Raw genomic sequence first — 16960 nt, forward strand, 5'->3', positions numbered from 1 at the left:
AACTACGTTAAGTGTACACGTGTCTGTGGAGTGCTCAGCCACTTGCACGTTAATTTCACGAGCAGGCTGTTCTGTTAATTGGATCAACTGGAACCCTCAACGTCGTAAGCGACGGAGTGCCAACAATATGATATATCAATCTAATACACATACTGAAAGAGCTACTAGTAGTTTCATGTTTTTATGATTCTTTAATTAGGCATATTTATAAAATACACCACGTACTCTTTCAGGTTCTGTTAATTTATTAGATATATTTAAAAAACTAGGAGATTTCACTCCTAAACCATTTACCATTCATGTCTGTTGGGTTATTAAAGGACCAGTTTCATAGTCTGTGTATATCATAGTTAAAATTGAATCCTGGGGATACAGGCATTGGTGAGGAAAACAAGAAAAATAATGACAGGATCTAGGATGCACCACCCAAAATCTGACATAGAAAGGCTATATATATACAACATATAGAAGGTGGTAGAGGCCTTATACAGCTGGAAAACTATTATAAAATAACCACCATAGGACTACAAAAATACCTAGTGCATAACTGGTGCTTATTTAATCAACCCTGAAAGGATAAAAGACAAAGTTGACCTCAGTGGAAATATTATAATAATAATGATAACAGCAACAACAACAATCATAGTAACAATAATATTTCTTTACTAATTTTAGCATAAAGCCTGCAATTTTGAGGAAAGGGGTAAGTAGATTACGTTGATCTCTGAAGTTTACTTGTACAGTGTTTTTATTTAGCCTGAAAAGATGACCATAGCAGGATTTGAACTCAGAGTCTAAAGATCTTGAAACTATTACCACAAAGCATTTCCCCTCAAACTAACAAATCAGCCAGCTTGTTGCCTTTAATGATAATTTTGGATTTGGGGCGAAGACCGGCAATTTTGAGGGGAGCAGATTAGTGAACTGTATTGTACCCAGCATGTAACAGGTACTGAATTTTATCCACCCTTAAAGAATGTAGGGCAAAGTTGAGCTCACAAACATAAGGAGACACATAAACACCAAAGTATACAAATTCAAGGTGGTGGTGGTGGTAGTAGTAGTAGTAGTTATAATGGTGGTAGTAGTCGGAAACAAAGAGATGAATGCCTGCTGCAGCAGGGTGTGCCAGGTTCAATACTCACCGAAGACATTTAGAAAGACATTAGTGAAGATATATCCATGGATATTACTGATATTACATTGGATGGTCATGGAATCTTGAGGTGTGACGTTGATGACAGTCAGGTTGGTTTTCTGTACTATAAACTTATCTTTATTGGGATATTCTGCAAAAATAAAGAATATAATGTATATGTGTGTGTGTGTGTGTGTGTGTGTGTGTGTGTGTGTGTGTGTGTGTGTGTGTATCATTTAATAAACACAGTAAATGTTTTATGTACTACTATTAGTTTCATGTGTAATAAATATTATCAACTACATAAACTTAACACATGTGCTTTGTGTGTTTGGTGATAGGCTGTGATTTGGCATGATGGAAAATACTCTCTCAAAGCGTGGGATGTTATTGTTTTACACTATATGCATATAAGTTGTAGACTGGTGATGTGATTCATCTTCACTCCAAATTCGGGTACGTGATATTGATAAACTACAAAAATGGTGGAACATCAATGTCCTTCATTCTTTGATGAGATTCGGGGGTAATTATCTCACCTGTCCATAACTTGCAGATATTTTAACACCTGGTACTTTGGGAGAGTACTCACGACACCAGGTTGCAGCCAACCAGAAAATATACGTAGCGCATATGTTAAGTATATGTGGTTGATAATGTTTATATATACATACATATATATATACAGAATATATTTCTCATTTTGTCCTGTTCTGGTGTTTTTTGTGAAATTTTTCTGGAGAACATTATTTTTCTTTGTGGTTGGGTCGTTGATGACCTCTTTCTAGCATATTGGATGTCCACCTAGTGGTCATCCCTTATGCACGTGTATGTATGTGTATATATATATATATATATATATAGTCGCTATTTACTGTTAATTCTCTTTCCATTGATGTACCACATGGGTTCGTTGATGGGAGGTTTGCTGGTTCCATTACAGATGAAGGTAGCTGAACTGCCAGGACTGGTCACAATACTTTTTGGTTTCATGGTCCATTCAGGTTTAGCTGAAGAACAGCAATAATAACATCAACATTAACAACAGCAACAACAACAACCATAACAATACAATAAATACTAATATTGGCTTCAAATTTTGGCACAAGGCCTGAAATTTCAGGGGAGGGGTTAAGTTGATTACATCAATCCCAGTGCTCAACTGGTACTTATTTTATTGACCCTGAAAGGATGAAAGGAAAATCTGACCCCTGCGGAAAAATTGAACTCAGAATATAAAGACAGTTGAAATACTGCTAAGCATTTTGCCTCCCGTGCTAACAACTCTGCTAGTTCATCACTTTATAAACAACAGTAATATTAACCACAATATAAACAACTACAACAATCACTGCTCTTGCTCCCATCTACCTAGTGCTGTCTTTAGGCATTTTCCTAACACTCATAAGTATCATAAACTCTTCAATACCAATAATGTTAAGGTCAGCTACGCATGTTTAGATATTGACACCTCAGATATTGTATACTACAACTGAAAAAAACCCTGCACCCATACTCAGTTCAATGCTTATTATGTCCTGTATATAGGCAGCCTACTAACTGCTTCCTAGGAGTATCATGTCTCATACCTCTCAAAATCTGTGTGTATGTATGTATGTGTATATATATATATATATATATATATATATATATATAGGAAAATGAAAAAAAGCCAAAACTTACAACAGGACAAAAGCCTTACTATCAAAGAAGCTGACAAAGGTAGTGAAAAAATCTTTATTAAAATATGCTTCCAGTTCAGCATTCTGGCTTTTTTTCATTTTCCTATTATTTCTCCACATGCGGTTAACACAACCCCACTATTTACTGACTAATATATATATATATATATATATATATATATATATATATATATATATATATGTATGTATGTATGTATGAGTCATCTAAGAGACCATAATTCAGAGAGGAGATGCACTTGTATAACTGTCAGTAGAGTGGGTATATTATCTGAATTTTATAGTATGAAGTATCCATCATGGCTGGTCTTATTTCCTTCCATATATGAGAAAGTCTGGAGGTGATGTACAGGTATTATATATTAGAAAAAATAAGGTACTCAGAGATCTGGATGGTTGTACATTTATAGATTTTTATTAATATGTCACATGTTTTTATAAATCATATATTAGCGCTTTCATCTACTCTAATAGATTCTTCAGATTTAAATGTACAACCATCCAGATCTCTGAGTACCTTACTTTCTTTTTCTAGTATATATATATATATATATATATATTACATACAAAAATAAGAGGAATGACCAGCAAATGTGGATCCCTATATGCTAGAAATAGATGCCGAATCATCTAACCACGAAAGAAATATGTACTCAGTAAAAAAATTTTGCGACAAAACAGACTGTAAACGGGCAAGACAAATGAAAAAAATACTAAATTAAAAATGGTTTCACCTGTTAAAATTTACATAAGTAAATATCTGCAGGATTGTCAGCGTAAGTCTATCGATATGAGAATATAACTTCCAGAACTAGACACAAGACGTGTAGAGTTCTGCAAATTACATTCAGTGTATCCTTTCAAATGTCTTCAATCTGGTGCGCTAAGTTCGGAAATAATTCTGCAGTTAATAATCAGTTTTTTAATTTAGTATTTTTTTCATTTGTCTTGCCCGTTTACAGTCTGTTTTGTCGCAAAATTTTTTTTACTGAGAACATATTTCTTTCGTGGTTAGATGATTCGGCATCTATTTCTAGCATATAGGGATCCACATTTGCTGGTCATTCCTCTTATTTTTGTATGTAATATAATTTTAATCCTCGGATTTTTTTTAATATGCTAGACCACTGGTTTTAATTGATTAATTTCAATTTCTACCCTCATTAATTAATTTTATATATATATATATATATAGATGGATGGATGGATATGCTTACACATGAATTTATACTGATACATATCAAGTATGAGTCTACAGTTACCCAGGTTGATATGATCAATTAAGATAATGTCCCAGCATGACCATAGACCAAAGACTGAAATCAGTAAAAGAATAACGGAATAATTATTCAGGCTTACATTCAATCTTCACTCTCATGGCTCATAGCAATATCTGACCAGAGCTTATTTCACTTGCATGGCATTCATAATTTCCCTCATCCTCAAACCTAGCATCCAGAATATTGAGTTGATGATTAAAGTTAGAAAATGTATACTTTGTATTCTGCTGTATCCTTTTATTATTTCGGTACCACCTGATCTCTGGTGTCGGACTGGGAATGAGAGAAGAAACACCAAGAATGACTGTTAAAAGTAAGTATAATATTATTATACACTTCAAATATATACAAAATAAATTTATACCCAACAAATACAATCAAAATATATTGATAAATGTTATTATGTCTTAGGAGAGTTATAACAACAATAATGTGAACACATGTACTGGCTTGAAGGGAGCTGGAAGTTATGGGTCACTGAAAAGGTTGTGAACATCAGCAAAACAACATTGATAGATAAACAAACAACCAATTGATTGCTTAACCAACACAGTAAACAGTGATCGGTTAGGTAATTGATTAGATATTTAACCTATTGACAAATGATAAAAGTAGTGGAGTTGAACCGGTGCATGTGTTATTACTATTGGTGTAATGGCTCTCCTTTCTTGTAATGTATATTGAGCTTGTTAACTTTCACAGTTTCTCCACTGTAGATCCTGTCATTTTATAAAGAGCTCGACATACTTTGTTTTCAAACTCTTTATATCTTCCTTTCTATTTAGTAGCAAGCAACAGAGCCCTTAGTTTCCTCCGAGTACCATCTGATGCACCAGTTTCATAACCTGTAGTTTCCTGTCGGGAAGAGGTCTTTGCTGTAGCATTTATCGATCTGCAGTAGTTTGAGTCCGAGGATGATTATTCATTATTATTGTGGAACTTGAAGTAGATAAAACCATAAACAATAAAGGTGTAGAATATTGGGATAAAAAAGCTCCTTGAATGTAAAAGGATTGTCAGACGCTGTTAATGATCATCATCATCATCATCATCATCATCGTTTAACGTCCGCTTTCCATGCTAGCATGGGTTGGGTAATAGAATATGTGTTGTTGGTGGTGGTCACGTACAGATGGTGGAGCTGGTGCTGTATGGATGGTAGAGGTGGGAGTGTTAATATTGTGGTGTAGTGCTATTAGTGGTGGTGGTGTGGTTAAAGAATGCTGATTGTTGTGCCAATAAAGATGATGTGCATGGAAGAGAATGAAGCAGAATTGAACTCACTGTCCACCGAATATACACTGCAACTTCACAGTGTCTCCTTTCAGAAAGACCGTCTCATAAGGGGTAGCACTGAGGATATGAATCTGGTAGTCTTTAGTCTCCTCTGAAAGTAGACAAAAGATATATGGTAATATTTCATTTAGACATTGTGATACTAATAACCTGTTGTTACAACTCAATATACTAGGAACGATGGGTAAATTGTCTCCATTTTATATTTTTGATTTCCTGAAAATTGCATTGTTTGTTTTTGATTTTGTTGACTACACAGTATAGTAGGGTCAGTTGGGCACTGTCTGTGAGAAAAAGTGCACCATGATGCAATTCACACAACTAGAAATTTGGCATGCTGTACTGCTAAGCATTCATATCAGAAGCTCCAATAGGAACATTTCAGAGTGTTTGTGTGTCAATTTGAGAACAGTGCAGCGGATTCAGAAAGAGTTGGATGAGTCTAATGGTGATTAAGAAGGTACGGCAGCTTGGAAAACTCATTCTGATAAGAAAAGAACTTATGAATTTGTTGTTAAGATCCAGGCCATGATTGACAACAATCCCACCAAGTCAAGCAGATCCATTGCCGAGGACATGGGAATGTCTGAGTTTCTTATCAGACAGGTAGTGCATGAAGGCATTCAGTATTTCTTATACAGGATGAGAAAGGGCCAATTTTTATCCCAAGCCATCAAGAACAAGAGGAAACTGAATATGCTTTGGTTTTTCTCAGATGAGAAAAATTTCTGCCAGGAATGCCATGTCCCAAAATGTGTACAGAGAGTGATAAAAATCGAACAGTCATTCATCATTATTGTGTTTGGAGTGATCACTAGTGATGGTAACGTTATGCCTTCATTCATCTTCCCGCATGGCCTCAGACTCAACACAGAGGTCTACATCAAATGCCTGGAGGAGGTACTACAGCCCTGAGTTAAGAGGGTGGCTGCTGGAAGATCCTATGTCTAGCAACAGGACTCTTCACCATGCCACACAAGCAGGAGAACTCAGTCATGGCTGTCAGACAATTTCTGCGTCCACATCACCCCTAACATATGGCCACCTAACTCTCCAGACAGCAGCTCCCTTGAGTAGTATATGTGGGGAGCAGTTGAGCGAGAGACCAACAGAACTCCTTGTAACACCAAAGAAGAACTGAAGGCAAAGATTATGGCAGCATTTACCAACTTAAACAAGGAGACTGTTCAGAAGAGTTACAGGAGATTCCAAAGTCGTCTGGAGGCCATGGTTGAAGCCAAAGCGATTTTACTGAATAAATCTACTCTTCAGTATTTCAAGATATTTCTATGTAATTTTGGTAAAATGGGGTGTCAGTGTTATTTTCATTTTTGCTTAAATTAGATGACACTTTATTCACCACACCATATATATATATATCTTTTATCTTATACTTGTTTCAGTCATTAGACTGTAGCCATGCTGGGTCATCACCTTGGAAGGTTTTACTAAAACAAATCAATCCAAGTTATGGGAGCATAAACACTCCAACACCGGTTCTCAAGTGGTAGTGGAGGACAAACACAGACAGAAAGATATACACACACAGATATATACATATACAAATATATATGCAATGGGCTTCTTTCAGTGTTCATCTACCAAATTCACTCACAAGACTTTATTTGGTCCAAAGCCATTGTAGAAGATACTTGCCCAAGGTGCCATGCAGTGGGACTGAACTTGGAACCATGTGGTTGGGAAGCAAACTTCTTACTACACAGCCACATTTGCACCTCATTAGCCTCATAAAAGTGGTCCTTCTGTTCATTTGGTAGGCCCGCTTGTGGGGTGTAGGTAGATATAATTGTAGTTATACTATTCTGCAAGACTAGCTTGAGCATGCCTTTTCATTTCATTAGTTAGCATAGGGCATGTCATTGTTATTTTCTGAAAAAGTTCAATAAAACTTAGTTGAATAAAATACTGACTAAAAATACACATATCCTCAAATATTGTCTGCACCCTGTATATATATTATGCAGCTATATTCATGTATATCGGTCTCTCATTTCGCTTACTAAAGTGCACATAGGCATTAGATTCTAAGATAATTTTAGGAACTAATTATGTACAATTCTTGATTATTTTATCATTTCAAAAATTAATTAAAACACATAGAGGACAGTGTATTTCGTTATAAATGTCCTGAAATGTTTAAAACATTAAATCTTGTCTATAAACCACTTTAATACCACTCAATATGTCTTCATTTGGAAATGAAAAAAAAACTCACCTGGTGAGGTCCTCAGATAAACGGTTTTACCCACTGTGGTTGCTCGTGCAAACATATTGGAAGCAATGCAAACATAGGCAGTGTTTTTGTTGGAGTCTTCTTCGAGTACATTAGCAAAGACAAGGTTGGCTGAAAAAGAATTAGGAGAATAGGTGTGGAGAGAATTTTGTGTATATTTCTGAGTGTGGAATTATTATTTTACATTAATATTTTAATATTGGTGTCTTCATCTTGGTTGTTTTATCCACATCTTCACCACTATGCACTCCGGTCTTGTTCAAGTCCGTTATATTTGATAATGTTCCTGGAATATGGAACTATTGATGGATACTTGAGAAACTACTGTATTTCATTATTTCAGGTGTCTGTTGCAGTTGAACGTGGAGGCGCAATGGCCCAGTGGTTAGGGCAGCAGACTCACGATCATAGGATCGTGGTTTCGATTCCCAATCCAGACGTTGTGAGTGTTTATTGAGCGAAAACACCTAAAGCTCCACGAGGCTCCGGCAGGGGATGGTGGTGAACCCTGCTGTACTCTTCCACCACAACTTTCTCTCACTCTTACTTCCTGTTTCTGTTGTGCCTGTAATTCAAAGGGTAAGCCTTGTCACACTGTGTCACGCTGAATATCCCCGAGAACTATGTTAAGGGTACACGTGTCTGTGGAGTGCTCAGCCACTTGCACGTTAATTTCACGAGCAGGCTGTTCCATTGATCGGATCAACTGGAACCCTGGACGTCGTAAGCGACTTAGTGCCAACACACAACAGTTGCAGTTGAGAATGAATGAAAATATTGCCAGCAACTTGGTTGAGAAGAAACCATCTGCAGGGGTTAGCTGTCCTTAGCAATCACAAATCACTGAACTATTTAAGTCATAGTTGTAACTCTACCAATGCAACTATGTACAACCAACTTACCTGTTAGTCAGTGGGGTGTTTCAATTTAAAAGTTTCAATCTTCTACATTAATATTTTGATTGAAAGCAGTAGCAGGGAATCAATTATATAAGATAATGTAGTTCCAGATTTGCTATGTCTGAATAAAAGTCCAAATGGTCACTAACACTAACTACTATACTATACATTAGATAATGTAGTCCAAGATAAATAGTGTCTTAATAAAAGATGGGAGAGTGACGGCTGGAACATCTTTGATCATGCCTCTTTTGCATCAGGGCTGATCTTGGGCTAAGTAACTGCAACAACAACTATTGCCACTAATAACAACTATTATACTATACATTAGGTAATGTAGTCCTAGGTACACTATGTTTGAATAGATGGGATGGTCACTGCTGGAACATCTTTGACTATGTCTGTCTAAGGATCAGGACTGACCTAGAGCTAAACAACAATACACTGATATCTATACATCAAAGAAGACAAAGCAGTATTGGTAGTGGTGGCGCTGGTAAGAAGGTAATACTAACCTTGGTGGTCCATTAGGATTCGCTCAGTGAAGTCAAAGTCCTTGAATGACCCATCATTGTGTTTCAATACCCATGTCACATTGGCCTCAGGGTAACTGATTGGCTTGTTACAAGAGAAGAGGAGAGATGCCCCTGGTGATACATCATATGAATATGGTGCCTCTTTCATGTATGACTGCAGGAAGGCAAGACGTAATTCAGCGATGCTTGACATGGCCACTCCATAAGAGTTGTTTGCAAAGCACTGATATATGCCAGCGTCTTTCCTTTTGGGTTGCTTGAACACAAGTGTTCCCTCGTGTGGTACGGTGAGGATATGTCTGCCAGCCATGTTGAAGTCTTTTTTGTTCTTTTTCCACGTGTATCTGGTTGTAGGAGAGAGGGAAAAAGATGAAGATGGAAATGGGGATAGAGAGTAGGTGGATGTACTTATAAATGAAGTGATAATGGGTGTAAGTTGAGAGAAGTGGAAGGGAGGATAGGGGTCTGCATGTGTGTATGTGTGTGCATGCGTGTGTGTGTGAGAAAGAGAGGGAGAGACAGTGTGTGAAGAGATAGATTAGAAACAGTATTGTGAGATAAAAGGTAGAAAGAGAGTAGGGAGTAAGAATGAGGATGAGGATGATGTTGTTGTTTTATGTTTTATTGTTTTATTAGTTTCAGCTCATAAATATTTTTCTTTTATCAGCCAGCTAAAACTTAGCTGGCCAAAGCTTTGAAGCCACTGTCAATAATATTCTTATTCATTTGCTTGCTCCATGCTCTTGCTTGATGAAGCTGGGATCATGCAAGGTCCTCTGCATTCAGAACCCATGTAACATGGAGTATAGCTACTCCTACTCAAGCATCATACAATCTACCTTTCACTCTGAAAGAAAGTCCTTTTGCTGCCAACAGAGGTAGTAAGCTCTCTGAACTTTCTCCATCTTATTTGTATTCTATTGGGTTGTCCGGAAAGTTTGTGCCGATTTATAGTAGATTACCTTTCGACTTATTTATTTGAGTCCATAAAATAGGATTTGACTACACCTCCATTTAGAGCACAGTTTAAGCTATCTTTTCGTGGAAGAAGGTTTATGTTCCTATAACCTGTGTTAATTCTGTAACCCTTCAAAATGGAAGATAAGAAAGTTCATTTTCAGCACTTGATGCTTTTCTTTTTCTGTAAAGGGTTAAATGCCTCATAAGCAACCAAAGAAATATGCACAGTTTACGGTGATGTTTCTTTATCTGAAAGAACTGTACGGAAGTGGTTCGCAAGGTTCCAAGCTGGAGATTGTAGCCTTATTGATAAAGAGCGATCAGGCAGACCATCCACTACAGATGATGACCAAATCAAGTCATTAATTGAGAATAACCCACACTGCACACCCCGAGAATTGGTAGAAAGCCTCAGCCTATCAAAATCCGTTGTTCATGAGCACCTGGTAAAGCTTCGGTACACAAATCGCTACGATGTTTGGGTACCATATGAGTTGAGTGAGAAGAACCTTTTGGATCGCATTTCCATCTGTGATTCGCTTTATAAACGGAATGGAAATGCTCCTGTTTTAAAGCAAATTGTGACAGGTGGTCTTCCCTATTGAATGTTTTACTTTGGTCTAAATAGACCAATGCCCCTCCTTTGCCGGCTAATTTCCCAACCCTATCTAAGGTGTAGCGGAGAAGGTGAAGATTATCCTAGATCAACCTGCCTGGGATTGCATATAATTGCACTATAATTACAGATACTATCCCACTTGCTCGGGTCTTTTTGGACCAGCGTCACAACTCCCTGGCTCACAGATCTGGGTATCCTCCCATTCTGTTGCCAGTTTGCATAGACACCTGCCAGTATGTCCCAGAACAAGTCTGGCATACAACAATAAAAGTCATAGAGCAGACCATCTAGCCCTGGCGACTTTTTCCCGGTGCACTTGGCCAACACCTCTCTTACTTCCGCAGGAGTGATCGGTCCTTCACAGCATTCAGCCTCACGTGCCGAGAGTTGCGGCCCACCAGCTAGGAAGTCCTTTAAGGTCTCCCCACGCTCAAGCGGCCCACCCTCCCTGAACAACCGAGTGAAATGCTGGTGAAAGACTTTCTGCATTTCCTCCTGTCCATAGATCTTGTGTCCCTGTTCGTCTGTTAAAGACTTTATAGAGGACTTTTTACCTCTCTGACTCTCCTCATGGCGTGCCCATCCGGCAACATTAATACCTTCTCGTTTCCCTGCACGTAGCTTAGCTCTGACTCTGCAACCTTCATGCTTGGCGTTGAGGTGATGGTACAAAACCGTTCTTGCTGCCAACACTCTAGATGCAGAGCCAGATTCCATTGCTCATCTAAGTTCACAAAATTGTGGACAGCTAGCACTATTCTTATCTCTTTCCTTAACAAATAACCTATCTAGGTACAATCTGCACGAGCTGTCGTTGATAGACAGCTACCAACCTGAAGGACTGCTTACTCGCATGAGTCACATCTAGTACAACCAGCCTATCTTCTGGCTCCAGAAAGACAGTACTTAACTGTAAGTCCAAGTTCTTCCTGATAAGGATTGCCACTCAGAAGAGGCGAGAACGCTTGAGGTCCATTCATCTTGGACTTGGTTACAATAGCCATATCTATTCTATGAGAAACGAGGTCGTCCAGAAAGCAAGCCTGTTTCCATTTTGACCCCATTCCATGCACATTCAAACAACCTAACTTAATCATCGAAGAAAAATAAAAACTTATGGTTGCAAGATGGGGGCATGGCAGTTTCTGTCTGCATGCCTCCTCCATGCTCCCCGTAGCTGCTGGGCTTTTTACTGGTGTTGCCACCAGGCTCTGGGTAGGGGTGGCTGCCGAGCTGATTGTTCGTGACATCTTTGTCTCTCATATGTTCTTGGAGGAGTTTCTCCCTCCATTCTTCTTCTCCCACCTTTGCATAACGAAACTCCATCTCAGTGTCTGTACATTTAAAAGATTTTATACGTGGATGGGCTTTGATTAGCCTGACCACTTTTTCATTTTTTATATTAAACATCACTATTTTGTCTGTTCTTTTAAAAACTTTTAAGTGTTGGGAGGTGGGGTATTGCAAACTGTTTCCTGACATAAGTCGTGCCAGGGATGCAGAATTGGGGATTTTTTTTTGTGGTTTGTCTGCATAGTTGCTATTTTTCTCTTTTGATTGGGGAGGGGAGTCAGGGGTATGTGTTTTCTTTCTTTTGTTGGTTACTGTTGTAAACTCCATCTCTTCTGGTTCGTTTTGCTTCATCTCCTCTGCCTTTTGAGTTTCATTGAATTTTTCTTTCTGTTGTTCTTTTTCATTTCCAGTTAATTTCCTTTTTCTTTGGTCTTTTTGTTATGTTTATCGTCGTATTTTTTCTTCCTCTGTGTTTGGAGGAGGGGCAGAGGAGATGAAGCAAAAAGCAAAACGAACCAGAAGAGATGGTTTAAAAAAAAAACAGACAAAATAGTGATGTTTAATATAAAACATGAAAAAGTGGTCAGGCTAATCCACGTATAAAATTTTTTAAAAGTACAGACACTGAGACAGAGTTTCGTTATGCAAAGGTGGGAGAAGAAGAATGGAGGGAGAAACTCCTCCAAGAACATGTGAGAGACAAATTAATTAAAGATCTTACGAACGATGTAATTGCGGGCACATTAATAATCATCCCGGCAGCCACCCCTACCCACACCAGTAAAAAGCCCAGCAGCTACGGGGAGCATGGAGGAGGCATGCAGACAGAAACTGCCATGCCCCCATCTCGCAACCGTAAGTTTTTCTTTTTCTTTCTCCGATGATTAAGTTAGGTTGTTTGAATGTGCATGGAATGGGGTCAAAATGGAAACAGGCTTGCTTTCTGGATGACCTCGTTTCTCATAGAATAGATATGGCTATTGTAACCAAGTCCAAGATGAGTGGACCTCAAGTGTTCTCGCCTCTTCTGAGTGGCTACGAGAAATTTATTTCTCCTAGCCAAGGAGGAGGTGCAGGCGTGGCAGTCCTTATCAGGAAGAACTTGGACTTACAGGTAAGTACTGTCTTTCTGGAGCCAGAAGATAGGCTGGTTGTACTAGATGTGACTCATGTGAGTAAGCAGTCCTTCAGGTTGGTAGCTGTCTATGCTCCTCAGGAGTGTAGGCAGTCTGGTTTTTACCGGGACCTGGAACCCTTTCTAGTGACGTCTGAATCGTTAGTTTTGGTAGGGGACTTCAACACTATCCTCAATGCACAGGTCGATAGTGTGGGCTCAACTGATAGGAAAGGGAATCCTTGCCTCAAGGGTCTACTAGAGAGCTATAATCTAGTAGACAGTTACCAACTGGATGAGCTGAGCGTTCCACAGTGGACATGCTTAACGGTATTTCATCTGTTTTTACGTTCTGAGTTCAAATTCTGCAGAGGTTGACTTTGCCTTTCATCCTTTCAGGGTTGCTAAATTAAGAACCAGTTGCATACTGGGGTTGATCTACTCAACTGGCCTCCTCCCCACAAAATTTCAGGCCTTGTGCCTAGACTAGAAGAGAATATTCGCATACCTATTTGCGACATAGGTCGCGTTTCCTCTACGATTTTAAATGGTCAGAAATCGTCCGGTAATTGCCATTTGAATGGAAATTTTGTTTTCACTATAAAACACATACTGCTAGGTTTGTACTACCCCCTTCAGATTCAACTACACTCTAGCTTTTAAATACAAAATACCTCATAAGTAATATAAACGTCCAAAATTCTCTGGTGGCATTAATGAAGATGTTACATGTCAATTTAATGTGTTAAACTTATCTTTATTAATGTATATCAAATTATACACAGATATATACAAAATTTTACACAGATATAAGTATTAAAACCTGTGATTCCTCCCCATGGACTTTTCTTTTAGAAAATTTTTGCCCGCTGCACTAAAAAGTTTCCTCACCCCTACCATACGCTATTTTGTTTGAACTACATAATTTTGGTTTAACCCATTTGTGCCCATGTTTTCTTATTTATGATTGTGATATCACTTAGTGTTTTCAATTCTCACATGACTACACTAACACCACTACTACTTGTACTACTATTCAAACAACAATACTTACGTCGGTTGTGGTTCACCACTGGCCTTGCACGGAAGTGCCACAGTCTCTGACTCTTTAAACAGTACCTGGGCAGGTGGGTCGATTAACATCACAGGTGGCTGAGTACCTGTTATAGAAAAAAAAAAGGAGAGGATCACTATGGTTGTGGAGTTATGTGTTTGATTCCTGAACAATATATGTATGTATATACATATATATGTATATACATACATACATGCATACATACATACACACATATATGTATGTGTGTATATGTATATATATATATATATATATATATATATATATATATATGACAGACGAGTGACAGGGACCTTCTCTTTGTGGCTGGAGACTTCAACGGTCATGTCGGACGTCGTGCTGGGGGCTTCCATGGCATACATGGAGGCCATGGCTTCGGTTCCCGCAACGAGGAGGGAACCAGACTGCTGGAGTTCTGTGATGCAACCAATCTTATGGTCTGCAATACCAACTTCAGGAAACCTGCCAGTCACCTAGTCACCTACCGCTCCGGCAGACACTCTAGCCAAATCGACTACATCCTCGCCAGAAATAGGGAAAGAGGGCGGCTTATAAATGCCAAAACCTACCCTGGCGAAGAATGTACCCCACAACATAGATTAGTAGTTAGCGACTTTGGGATCAAGGCAAAATGGGTGCCCAGAATTAGACAGGCTTGGAGAAGAAGGGTGTGGAAGCTTAAAGACCCTGCAAACGGACAGAGACTTAGAGACAAGTTACTTGAAGCATTTAACGAAATAGAAGGGGATATAGCATCATACAACGTGGAAGACAATTGGAGATTTCTGCGGGACAACCTGTTGAAAGCCACCGACCAGATTTGTGGGTGGTGTAAGGTCCCCTCCCAACCCAGAGTAACGTGGTGGTGGAACAAGGAGGTAGACAGGGCTATTAGACAAAAGAAACAAGCTTGGAAGGACTGGAAGAACGGTGGTAGCAGGGAATTGTACCAATGTGCCAGAAGGGAGGCTAGGCGACAGGTTTATTTAGCCAGAGGGGAAGCAGATAAGGAAAGATTTGCCAATGTTCTGCGCCGTGAGGACCAAAGACTCGAGGTATTTCGGGTTGCAAGACAGTGTAGGAGAGAGAATAGTGATGTTGTAGGAGAGAAATGTGTTCGCATGGATGATGGTACGCTTGCATTAAATGAGGATGCAAAGAAAGAGGTCTGGAGATGCCACTACGATAGATTGCTTAATAAAGAGAATGAATGGGAGAAAGAGAGCCTGCCTTATGTCGACCCAATAGAGGGACCAGCTATCCGAGTTGATAGTACCAGGGTAGATAAAGCAATTAAGAGTATGAAGACCGGGAAAGCCCCCGGCCCATCAGGAATCACTGCAGAGATGCTCAAAATATCTGGCAGTGTTGGCTATAGCCTAGTCACCCGTATTACGAACCAGGTGATACACGAAGGAGTCATACCCTATGACTGGTGTAGCAGCATCATAGTCAACTGCTACAAAGGTAAAGGGGACGCTTTAGATACAAATAATTACAGAGGCATCAAGCTGTTAGATCAGGTTATGAAAGTTACAGAGAGGGTCATAGCCCAACTAATTAGGGAGCGAATCAATTTAGATGAGATGCAGTTTGGGTTCGTGCCAGGTAAAAGCACTACTGATGCCTTATTTCTAGTGAGACAGTTGCAAGAGAAATACCTAGCCAAGGATAAACCTCTGTACCTGGCTTTCGTTGACATGGAGAAAGCCTTTGACAGGGTCCCCCGATCCCTTATCTGGTGGTCAATGAGGAAACTTGGGATAGAAGAATGGCTAGTGAGAGCTGTGCGAGCCATGTACAGAGATGCGGCCAGTAAGGTGAGGGTTGGAAATGAGTACAGCAATGAATTCCGGGTAGAGGTAGGGGTCCACCAAGGTTCCGTCCTCAGCCCCCTATTATTTACCATAGTCCTCCAGGCAATCACAGAGGAGTTCAAGACAGGTTGCCCCTGGGAGCTCCTCTATGCTGATGACCTTGCCCTAATTGCGGAGTCACTATCAGAACTAGAGGAGAAGTTTCAGGTGTGGAAGCAAGGTCTAGAATTGAAGGGCCTTAGAGTCAACCTAGCTAAAACCAAAATCCTAATAAGTAGGAAGGTAGATAAAACACAAACCCCTTCAGGTAGATGGCCCTGCTCAGTATGTAGAAAAGGAGTAGGTAGTAACTCTATAAGATGTACCCGGTGCAAGCTATGGACACATAAGAGGTGCAGCAACATCAAAGGCAGGTTAACTAGCAAGTTAGTTTTTGTTTGTGGCAGATGTTCAGGTGCAATAAAGACTGCAAACAAACAGGAAACAACTTCTATCTCATTCCAGGGTGAAAAACTAGAGGTAGTCGATAGCTTCCGCTATCTGGGCGACCAAGTTAGTAGTGGGGGTGGGTGCGCTGAAAGTGTAGCTGCTAGAATAAGAATAGCCTGGGCAAAGTTTAGAGAGCTCTTACCCCTGCTGGCGACAAAGGGACTCTCACTCAGAGTAAAAGGCAGACTGTATGACGCATGCGTACGAACAACCATGCTACATGGCAGTGAAACATGGGCTGTAACTGCTGAGGACATACGTAAGCTCGCAAGGAATGAAGCCAGTATGCTCCGTTGGATGTGTAATGTCAATGTGAATACCCGTCAGAGTGTAAGTATCTTGAGAGAAAAGCTGAACATTAGAAGCATCAGTTGTGGCGTGCAAGAGAGACGATTGCGCTGGTATGGACATGTGGTGAGAATGGAGGAGGATAGCTGCGTGAAAAAGTGCCACACCCTAACAGTTGAGGGAACCCGTGGAAGAGGTAGGC

The 16960-nt window shown here is 39.6% G+C and overlaps 1 protein-coding gene across 2 annotated transcripts; it reads right to left on the reverse strand.

Annotated features, from left to right (window-relative positions):
* Positions 1 to 1148: 1148 nt before the first annotated feature.
* LOC149129192 (neuroglian-like) lies at positions 1149 to 14246 on the reverse strand. 2 transcript variants are annotated; one of them, XR_016240310.1, is made up of 7 exons: positions 14144 to 14246; positions 9083 to 9447; positions 7651 to 7779; positions 5403 to 5505; positions 4198 to 4391; positions 2014 to 2148; positions 1149 to 1289 (listed from the first exon to the last, which is right to left on the reverse strand). XR_016240310.1 is itself a non-coding variant. In XM_089346727.1 (6 exons), the coding sequence occupies exons 1-5, from the start codon at positions 14230 to 14232 to the stop codon at positions 4220 to 4222; spliced, it is 858 nt and encodes a 285-aa protein (XP_089202853.1). In that variant the 5' UTR covers positions 14233 to 14246; the 3' UTR covers positions 1962 to 2148; positions 4198 to 4219. The 2 variants fall into 2 exon arrangements, 1 of the variants encoding a protein (XP_089202853.1); XM_089346727.1 differs by lacking the exon at positions 1149 to 1289 and having other exon boundaries at positions 1962 to 2148.
* Between the last annotated feature and the right edge of the window lie 2714 nt (positions 14247 to 16960).

Source organism: Octopus bimaculoides, unplaced genomic scaffold (genome assembly GCF_046866305.1).
Source record: "Octopus bimaculoides isolate indiv1 unplaced genomic scaffold, ASM4686630v1 contig121, whole genome shotgun sequence".
NCBI lineage: Eukaryota > Metazoa > Mollusca > Cephalopoda > Octopoda > Octopodidae > Octopus > Octopus bimaculoides.

Bases quoted from the DNA above. Each gene is read 5' to 3' on its own strand.
- LOC149129192 (XM_089346727.1), bottom strand. From the start codon at position 14,232: ATGTTAATCGACCCACCTGCCCAGGTACTGTTTAAAGAGTCAGAGACT. The intron at 9,448-14,143 runs GTAAGTATTGTT...TCCTACAACCAG, and splicing joins AGTGGTGAACCACAACCGAC to ATACACGTGGAAAAAGAACA. The intron at 4,392-5,402 runs GTGAGTTCAATT...TCTCATTCCCAG, and splicing joins CAGTGTATATTCGGTGGACA to TCCGACACCAGAGATCAGGT.